This window comes from Triticum aestivum, chromosome 3B (assembly GCF_018294505.1).
Source record: "Triticum aestivum cultivar Chinese Spring chromosome 3B, IWGSC CS RefSeq v2.1, whole genome shotgun sequence".
In the NCBI taxonomy this organism is placed as follows: Eukaryota; Viridiplantae; Streptophyta; class Magnoliopsida; order Poales; family Poaceae; genus Triticum; species Triticum aestivum.
The window spans coordinates 87,784,292-87,794,821 of record NC_057801.1 but is presented as its reverse complement, the minus strand read 5'-3'; the positions used below and the strand labels follow the sequence as shown (position 1 = coordinate 87,794,821).

At 49.7% G+C, this 10,530-nt stretch overlaps 2 protein-coding genes across 2 annotated transcripts; both read left to right on the top strand.

Annotated features, from left to right (window-relative positions):
* The first annotated feature begins 277 nt into the window (after positions 1-277).
* Positions 278-9,083, top strand: LOC123068795 (autophagy-related protein 18d). Its single transcript, XM_044491455.1, has 5 exons — positions 278-511; positions 4,786-5,654; positions 5,839-6,097; positions 6,645-6,768; positions 8,687-9,083. Exons 2-5 carry the CDS (start codon positions 4,893-4,895, stop codon positions 8,793-8,795), a joined length of 1,254 nt encoding a protein of 417 aa, XP_044347390.1. The 5' UTR covers positions 278-511; positions 4,786-4,892; the 3' UTR covers positions 8,796-9,083.
* LOC123068796 (uncharacterized) lies at positions 6,938-8,667 on the top strand. The gene has a single exon (XM_044491456.1). It carries the CDS (start codon positions 7,323-7,325, stop codon positions 8,160-8,162), a length of 840 nt encoding a protein of 279 aa, XP_044347391.1. The 5' UTR covers positions 6,938-7,322; the 3' UTR covers positions 8,163-8,667.
* Positions 9,084-10,530: the final 1,447 nt, after the last annotated feature.

Here is a 10,530-nt window from a genome sequence, read left to right as displayed (position 1 = left end):
CCTACGGCGGTGGCGTGAGGGAGGGAGGGGGATTGCCGACGGTTAGAACCTGGTTCCGGGGACAGGATGCCCGAACCAGTTTCTGACTTTCAAATTTTTTGATGCTGCATGTACGAGTTGACTGAGGGCAGGTTAATAAGATTGGATCAAGGGCGGCTAAGTTTTGTTAGAGGAAAAGGATCTAGGCCGATTAAGCTTAATTACACTTCACGCTGACATGATATAGTAGTATAATAATATTCTTTCCGTGGAAGAAGCTGCATCTTCCATTAATTAACTCCGATCCTTTTCTTTCTTCTTTCTTTCTCCCCCAGAGAAAAATTCTCCCCCCGTCCCAAAATCCCGAAAGGAAAAAAAGAAAGGAGAAAGAAAGCGCCTTTCCTTGCCGGCTCGGCCTTCCTCCGTCCTCGCTTGCCGTCTCCTCCCCTCCACCGCGCGCACCCGCCGCGGCCGCCCTCGTCGTCTCCCCTCCCCCCGCGCGTCCCGGCGTCGCCTCCCGCGCCCGCCAGAGGTACCGCCATCCGCCCCTCCCCCCTCCTCGTCCCTCTCTCTAGCAGCGTCCTCCGCGGAACCCGGAGACCTGGATCTCCCTTGCCTTGCGCGCCGTGCCGTGCCGATTTGGTTTTCCGTGGTCCTGGGGACATCCCGCGGACGTCGATTTGGGGATTGGGATCTTACCTTGCGCAGGAAGCTAGCCGGGCCGCTTGATTGATCGGGAGGTGGTGCCATCGATTGGATGCCCTGCGGTTCAGGTGGAATCGGACGCGAATCCCGGGGAATTTAGCCGGGATTCGGAGTTCTAGTTAGAGCGAATCGGAGCGGTTGCTGCAGCCGGAGCTGATTTGGCTGTAGTGGATAGTCATAGGTGGGGCAGCGCTGCTTCTGGGTAGGATTGAGCGGTCGAATGATATAAGCGAATCAATGCCGATCTCACACACTAGTCACAGGTTGAAACCCGAAATCGTTTGAATCCCGCGTGTTTGACCTGAGATTTTCACCATTTAGAATGTATTGACAACAATTCGTGGCGAGTATACTCGTCGGTCGTGTCCTTGATTTGGGGGCCTAGGTTGTTTTAGGTGGGGTGACTCTGCTCGCGAGTAGAACTGTCAGGTAATATGATAATCCAGCAACTCAGTCTCTTATTTTGTACTCCCTCCATTGAGAAATATAAGAGCGATTAGATCGCTACTTTAGTGATCTAAACGCTCTTATATTTCTTTACAGAGGGAGTAGCAACTTTTAAGCGTCATGGTTCAGTGTGTGACACCCCTAGATAATCCCAGGATAATATGAGACTGTCGTACATATTCACATCCTCAACAACAACAACAAAGCCTTTAGTCCCAAACAAGTTGGGGTAGGCTAGAGGTGAAACCCATAAGATCTCGCAACCAACTCATGGCTCTGGCACATGGATAGCAAGCTTCCACGCACCCCTGTCCATAGCTAGCTCTTTGTCGATACTCCAATCCTTCAGGTCTCTCTTAACGGACTCCTCCCATGTCAAAATCGGTCGACCCCGCCCTCTCTTGACATTCTCCGCACGCTTTAGCCATCCGCTATGCACTGGAGCTTCTGGAGGCCTGCGCTGAATATGCCCAAACCATCTCAAACGATGTTGGACAAGCTTCTCCTCAATTGGTGCTACCCCAACTCTATCTCGTATATCATCATTCCGGACTCGATCCTTCCTCGTGTGGCCACACATCCATCTCAACATACGCATCTCCGCCACACCTAACTGTTGAACATGTCGCCTTTTAGTCGGCCAACACTCCGCGCCATACAACATTGCGGGTCGAACCGCCGTCCTGTAGAACTTGCCTTTTAGCTTTTGTGGCACTCTCTTGTCACAGAGAATGCCAGAAGCTTGGCGCCACTTCATCCATCCGGCTTTGATTCGATGGTTCACATCTTCATCAATACCCCCATCCTCCTGCAACATTGACCCCAAATACCGAAAGGTGTCCTTCCGAGGTACCACCTGGCCATCAAGGCTAACCTCCTCCTCCTCACAGCTAGTAGTACTGAAACCGCACATCATGTACTCGGTTTTAGTTCTACTAAGCCTAAACCCTTTCGATTCCATGGTTTGTCTCCATAACTCTAACTTCCTATTTACCCCCGTCCGACTATCGTCAACTAGCACCACATCATCCGCAAAGAGCATACACCATGGGATATCTCCTTGTATACCCCTTGTGACCTCATCCATCACCAATGCAAAAAGATAAGGGCTCAAAGCTGACCCCTGATGCAGTCCTATCTTAATCGGGAAGTCATCGGTGTCGACATCACTTGTTCGAACACTTGTCACAACATTATTGTACATGTCCTTGATGAGGGTAATGTACTTTGCTGGGACTTTGTGTTTCTCCAAGGCCCACCACATGACATTCCGCGGTATCTTATCATAGGCCTTCTCCAAGTCAATGAACACCATATGCAAGTCCTTCTTATGCTCCCTATATCTCTCCATAAGTTGTCGTACCAAGAAAATGGCTTCCATGATCGACCTCCCAGGCATGAAACCAAACTGATTTTTGGTCACGCTTGTCATTCTTCTTAAGCGGTGCTCAATGACTCTCTCCCATAGCTTCATTGTATGGCTCATCAGCTTAATTCCACGGTAATTAGTACAACTCTGAACATCCCCCTTGTTCTTGAAGATTGGTACTAATATACTCCGTCTCCATTCTTCTGGCATCTTGTTTGCCCGAAAAATGAGGTTGAAAAGCTTGGTTAGCCATACTATCGCTATGTCCCCGAGACCTTTCCACACCTCAATGGGGATACAATCAGGGCCCATCGCCTTGCCTCCTTTCATCCTTTTTAAAGCCTCCTTCACCTCAGACTCCTGGATGCGCCGCACAAAACGCATGTTGGTCTCATCAAAGGAGTCATTCAGTTCAATGGTAGAACTCTCATTCTCCCCATTGAACAGCTTGTCGAAGTACTCCCGCCATCTATGCTTAATCTCTTCGTCCTTCACCAAGAGTTGGCCTGCTCCGTCCTTGATGCATTTGACTTGGCCAATATCCCTCGTCTTCCTCTCCCGGATCTTAGCCATCTTATAGATGTCCCTTTCACCTTCCTTCGTGCCTAACCGTTGGTAGAGGTCCTCATATGCCCGACCCCTTGCTTCACCAACAGCTCGCTTTGCGGCCTTCTTCGCCATCTTGTACTTCTCTATGTTGTCTGCACTCCTATCCAGGTATAGGCGTCTGAAGCAATCTTTCTTCTCTTTAAGCGCCTTCTGGACATCATCATTCCACCACCAGGTATCCTTATCTTCGCTTCTCCTTCCCCTGGACACTCCAAACTCCTCCGAGGCCACCTTACGAATGCAAGTCGCCATCTTCATCCACACATTGTCCGCATCCCCTCCTTCCTCCCAAGGGCCCTCCTTAAATACCCTCTCCTTGAACACCTGAGCTACCTCCCCCTTGAGCTTCCACCACTTCGTTCTAGCGACATTGGCACGCTTATCCTGCTGGACACGAATCCGAAAGCGGAAGTCAGCAACCACCAGCTTATGCTGGGGTACAACACTCTCCCCAGGTATCACCTTACAGTCTAGGCACGCACGCCTATCTTCTCTTCTCGAGAGGATGAAATCAATCTGGCTAGAGTGTTGGCCACTACTAAAAGTCACCAGATGTGATTCTCTCTTTCTAAAGAGGGTGTTAGCTACAATCATGTTGTAGGCTAGAGCAAAGCTTAAGACATCTTCCCCTTCTTGATTCCTGATGCCATAGCCAAAGCCCCCATCCGCCCCTTCAAAACCTGTGTTAGATGTACCCACGTGGCCATTGAGGTCTCCTCCTATGAAGAGCTTCTCACCAATCGGTACACTCCTAACCATGTCTTCCAAGCCTTCCCAGAACTCCCTCTTGGTGTTCTCATTGTGGCCTACTTGCGGGGCATATGCGCTGATAACATTGAGAACCAAGTCCTCAGCTACCAGCTTGACCAGGATAATCCGGTCCCCACGTCTCCTGACGTCTACCACTCCATACTTGAGGCTCTTGTTGATCAAGATGCCTACGCCATTTCTGTTTGCAGCCGTCCCCGTGTACCACAGCTTGAAGCCGGTATCCTCCACCTCCTTCGCCTTCTGTCCTCTCCATTTGGTTTCTTGGACGCAAAGGCTATCAACACCTCTCCTCACTGCTGCATCAACTAGCTCCCGAAGCTTCCCTGTCAGAGACCCTACGTTCCAGCTACCTAAGCGAATCCTCCTAGGCTCGGCTAGCTTCCTTACCCTTCGCACTCGTCGAGTCAAATGCGAAGACCCTTGCTCATTTTCCACTACATCCGGGCGCCGATGTAGCACGCCACTAAGGATGCGACGACCCGATCCTCGCTCACTTGCCATCGTATCCGGATCAAGATACGGCGCGCCACTTGGGGGGTGACGGCCCGGCCCTTGCCCATTTTCCACCACACCCGGGTTCCGATGTGGCGCGTCGCTGAGAGGGTTACGCCCCAACGAAAATCTTTTGGGTTTCATCTCCATAAGAGTTGCTGAGTTTTTACGTTGGCTCGCCAAGCCTATCACAACCCTCCTCCTTTACCCGGGCTTGGGACCGGCTATGTTGAGACAAGTACATATTCACATCCTCGACAGTGTTAAATGCTGACATTGTACCTAGATCTGTATCACTTGTTTGAATGATTACTGTTTTTGTTTGGAAGTAGTTTGAATGGTTTGTTCACTACATTCAGTGCAAGATGTTTTTGTTTTAGTTGCCTTCTGCTGATCTTTCATCTTTGTTGCAGGATCTCTGAAAACTTAACTTGTGTGTGTTGTTGTTGTTGCTTACACATCGACAACCTTTGGCGTAGTTGCATTTGGAATCGATTCGTTTGGTGTGTCTGGCTTGTATATGAGCTCACAAGTCTCCACATCGCGGGGTTTACATCCCCCAGAGAAAATTATGACGTACGAGTCCCCTCACACATGGCCACTGTCGGTACCTATGAGCAAGGCTGAGGCAGGTAGCAGCGATGATCAGGAGGTTAGGCTGTTGTCGGTTTCTTGGAATCAGGATTGTGGTTGCTTCGCTGCTGGCACAAGTAATGGCTTTAGAATCTTTAACTGCGACCCTTTTAAGGAGACTTTCAGGAGGGATCTGAAGAGTGGTGGGTTTGGGATAGTTGAGATGCTGTTCCGCTGCAACATCCTTGCTCTTGTAGGTGGCGGCTCCAATATGCATTATCCGCCCAACAAGGTGATGATCTGGGATGATCACCAGAGCCGTTGTATTGGGGAGTTTACCTTCCGCTCTGATGTCCGGGCTGTAAAATTGGGGAAAGATAACATTGTGATTGTCCTTGAGACAAAGATATATGTTTATAACTTTACGGATTTGAAGATGCTCCATCAGATAGAGACCCTGCCAAATCCTAAAGGACTGTGCTGTCTCTCTCATCATTCCAATACTTCAGTGCTGGCCTGTCCTGGGCTCAGTCAGGGAAATGTTCGGGTAGAGCATTTTGGGCTAAAGGTGACAAAGATGATTACAGCCCATGATTCACACATTTCTTGCATGGCCTTGACCATGGATGGTCTCTTGCTGGCAACGGCTAGTATGAAGGGTACTCTAATCAGAATATTTAACACAATGGATGGCACACGCCTGCAAGAGGTGAGTAATATTTCAATCTCACTTTGATGATATCCCATCCTTTTGCAAATAAATAGCAGACATATTTATCTCCATACCTCACAGGTCTTCTTTTAGCTGTCTCCACAAGTCTTTCTGTAGTATATGTAATTTGTTGATGGTTAGCATGGGCATGTAACTATCTTTATGTTTAAATGGTATGCAGGTGCGCAGAGGTCTTGATAAAGCCGAGATATACAGCATTGCACTGTCACCAAATGTGCAATGGTTGGCAGTGTCCAGCGACAAAGGAACGGTTCATATATTCAGTCTAAAAGTCAGGGTTGCGGGTGAAGATTCAAGTAATGATCAGCGTACCCTTGAAGCTCCACGGATGGATCACCAGAATTCTTCTACCTCTATGGATCCTCTTATACAAACAAACACCGGATCCAATGCAAGCTCATCACTGTCTTTCATGAAAGGTTAGAATGGCACTTCTGCTCACACTATTTGATTGCTCATCTGGTCTTGAGAGTTCTGTGTAGCTTTTGGCATAATGAAGGGCTAATTTAACAAAAACTTACATATGGTGTACTCCATTTGCCTAATGCTCATTACAATTAGCAATTCACAGAGGACTAATGGATGCACAATATTCTGCAATTTTGCATGCTGCTTATGAATGAATGTGATGAATAGTCTAGTTAATGCGGAAAAGTTAGCTCAAGATAGAATAATTAACATAATTGTCAATTTCGTAAAATGATGTTTACTAAGTAGTGATCTCAAGACATTAAACAGGCAAACTGCTGCTCTGCTATTGCTATGAGAGAAAAAATAAATTAAACAAAGCCCAATTCTAGCAGCAAGGGGCCAGGATCACATGCTTCACTTATCATTTGTTATGTACTCGTGATTCTCTTCATAACCAGTTGGATCAGTTTGTATGCATGTTCAGAATAATGGGTTGGCATCCCAGAGAATTCAGTTAGTCAAGGCATTAACATATCCTTTGCTTCATTTCTCTAGGGATTCTGCCGAAGTACTTCAGCTCAGAGTGGTCATTTGCTCAGTTCCATTTACCGGAAGTCACACGTTACATCGTAGCTTTCGGCGCTCAAAACACTGTAATGATGGTTGGCCTGGATGGCAGGTACTCATCAGTCACCTCGATTGGTTAAACATTTATTGCAAGATTTATCATTTCAGCAAATGTATACATACATGTATGGTGTTTCTTGTTTGCCATATACCTGTAGTCCTGTAGAACATACTCCCTCCGTCCCAAAATTCTTGTCTTGGATTTGTCCAAATACGGATGTATCTAGTTACGTTTTAGTGTTAGATACATCCGTATCTAGACAAATCTAAGACAAGAATTTTGGGACGGAGGGAGTATATAATTCAGTTAGCCTTTGCTGTCAGTATATGTTCGATTTTCACTTCTGAATGTCCGATCAATCGTTTAATATTTAGCTACAGAAAATTACACCAGTCGGTAGAAAAACAATGAGCGTTCTTGTTACAGGCTAAAGCTGTTTCAGTAGTAGTTGCCTGAGGAGATTTTTCTTCTTCTCTAGCAAGTAGCAAGTCACGGGAAGAGGGCTCCAGGCCCCCGCGTCGCCCCTGGGAGCGACTCGGGTGGCGAAACCCTAGCCGCCACCCAAGCCCCCTCCCTCCCCTCCCTCCCCTCGCCGCCGCCGGAGGATGCCGGCGGGCGAAGCCCACGCCGGTGGACGGCGGCGGCGGGGCCCTTGTTCGCGTGCTCGCGCGCAGGTGTTGGGCGCGCTGGAGCGGCGGGAGCGTGCGGTGGCGCAGCGGACGGCGGTCTGCGCGCAGGGGTGGTCGAGATGGCGCGGTGGAGCTGCCTGGCGACGGCTGGCCGCTGCGGCGAGCGGCAGAGCTGCAGGCGCCCAGATCTGGGCCGCGCGGGCCCGTACTGGCCCGCGTCAACCACTCTGCCCCTGCTCACCCTTCTCCCTCCTCCCACCCCTCCCGGCCGCCGCCAGTGGTCGCTGCTGGGTTGGTGAGCACGCGCGCGGCAACTCCGACGGTTGCTGCGATGCTGTGCCCCGGCGGATCCTGGTGGCGGAGGCTGCGGGCTGGCGCAGCGGCGGCGCGGTGCAGGTGACTGCTGTCGCCTGCTGGACGCGCTCCCGGCGGTGGCCGGCCTGCTGGCGCTGTGCTGGCCGGTGCCCACTTCTGCGACTGTCGACGTTCCTAGGCTTCCCTCCTCCATGTGTGTCTGTCTTCTCCGGCGTTCTCTGCCATGTCCAGTCTGAATCTGCATCTGAGGTCCTTGCTCATGGGTCGGGGCGAAATCCCCGCGCGGCGATAGCCTGCGCTGTCAACGGCGACGCCCGAGGGCGCCGTCACCTCCTTGGAGGCGTTGGCATGACCCTGACCGGGCCTCCTCCTAGAGCACCGGGAGAAATCGTAGGTCCGGCCTCCCGGACTGGGCAGCGGCGGCGTCTCTACGCCGTTACCCTCTTGATGGCGCTGCTTTGGCTGCATGCGGAGTTTGATGCGGCAGATGGTGGCTGGTGATGCATCGCTCTGGTGTCGACGGCTGCACAGGGAGCAGGTCGCAACGTATGCCAGCGCCGGCGCTCCCCAGTTCCTGTCAGGCCCTGCCTTTCACCCGCTGACTCCTAGGCACATGGGTGTGTGGTACGTTGGTCTGGCAAGAGCTGCAATCGTCCCTGGTGGTGTCTTGCAATGGCGGTGATGCTGCCCTGTTGCTCCGAGTCTCTGCGCCTCGCCATCTTTGGCTGGAGGTCTGGCTGGGCGAGGCCTAATGTCGTTGTGTGTTGTAGTTGAGGGCACCTCCTTACCTAGTTGTAGTCGCTTGGTGAGGACGGTCGTGTGTGTGTGTGTGTGTGTGTGTGTGTGTGTGTGAGTGTCCCTCCTTCCTGGAGGTTGTACCCCCGATGTCTTCCTGTTCAATGCAATGAAACGCAAACTCTTTTGCGTTTTCTCGAAAAAAAAAGTAGCAAGTCACTGTGCTAGCATCTTGCTCTTGTATTTGTTGAAACTCTCACACTAACTAGGTCGACTTTTGTCATTTCCAGCTTCTACAGGTGCATCTTTGACCAAGTAAACGGCGGGCAGATGACGCAGAAGGAATACTCGCGGTTTCTCAAGACTGACTACCCTCCCCTGAGGACATTGACCGCGTAAACCCGCCGCACCGCCTTGACGACATGTACATACTTAGAAGGTTGTGCTCTGTCCATTGTATATAACCGTCCTCCTCGCCGGCAAAGCTCTAGGCCGGTCGCTGGAATAAGGAGCGCCGGGGGTGTCCGGCTGAAACCGCAACCTGCCTGCCCATTTTGCTGCAGATGTCCTCCCATCCAAATTTGCATTGTTTATTCGACTTGTTCTGAACAAGATCGTCCATTGATATGTATGTATGTGTGTATAATCAGGAAGGAATGCAAATATGACCTTTTCTGCAACCAGCAATGAAACAGTCGCCATCAGACATTCTCTTGCCAATGCATAGATTATCAGTGTGAGTGCTGCTACCTTGGCGCGCAATGCACTCATGGATCCTGCCCGCCATCTTCTAAAGAAAGCTTATATAGACTCTAAAGAAAGCTCAGAGGACTACTCCCTCTGTTCCTAAATACAAGTCTTTATAGAGATTTAACTATGGACTATATACGGAGCAAAATGAGTGAATTTATATTCTAAAATGCATCTATGTGCATCATATGTGAACCATAGTGAAATCTCTACAAAAGACTTGTATTTAGGAACGGCGGGAGTAGACGCCAATAGCATATATGTGTATGTATTTGGTTTATATATTTAGCTTGGGTTGGTTGGGCGTGGTTTCGTGTGCTTGGCATGTTTGGTCATGTACATACTATAAACTTTTATTGAAAGCAACATGGGACCAGGTGCTCTTGGTCGCTCTCGAAGCCCTGATTGTAAGAGCATCTCCAACAGCCGCACAAAAATCCCGCGCCCAATAAACGTTATAGCACGTCATTGTGGCGTTTTTAAAGCCCCGGGACCAATTTTGGTTTAGCAGGTGCCCAAAAACGCGCGACTAAAAAGCAGACAATGCAAATTGTGAAGCACACGCAATCCGGCACCCCAAATATATTGCGCGCGATAGCGTTTTTCAGTGCGCGCCTAAAATTTTTTAGCGCTACAGCTTCTGCTGGAGCAGTCCGGCGCCCAAAAAAACAAACTTTTAATGCGTAGAGTTCTTTTTGTGCGCGTGTTGAAGATGCTCTAAAATGCCATTCAGGACCGCAGGGCAGTCCGTCTCTGTCGTGTCCATTCCCAGTGGTTGCGCGTCTCTGATCTGATCTCGTGTCGTCGTCCTCCTGATGTGCCCATCTCATCATACCATCATACGTGTATTTCCTCTTCTTTGTCTGTGCAAACTATTTATTCCAGCGCGGATGACTCGTCGCTGTAAAGTGTAGACGAAGGAGACAAAGATTTGAGCAACACGCAGCGTGTGGTTTTAGGGCCATTTGTCATGCAATTGTTTCGCCCTAATGATTTGGGTAATCCGGCCGGAGTTTCAGCGCGTAAAAAAAGGCACCGCTTGGAACGCATGAACGGAGGAGGGAACCAACGAACTTATATTGTACTAGGAGTGATGTCATTGGATTCGCGGAAAACATTTGCAGCATGTTTGGGTTGATGTTTTGTTTTTGCAAAGTTGCCATCGATCCGCTGCGCCGTTCGGCATAAATTTAGTTTATCTCTATGTTTGAGTTGGAATGAATTTAGTTTATTTATTAAATAAATGAAGCCTTTCAAAGAATTGGATTTCCCGGGGATTCTCTTGTTTCTCCCAGGGCCTAAACGTGCCTACAAATGGCAGCCGGATGCAGCCTAGTCACACTTGTCTGATTCGTTGACTTCTTCGGCTCCAGACGAGGCAATC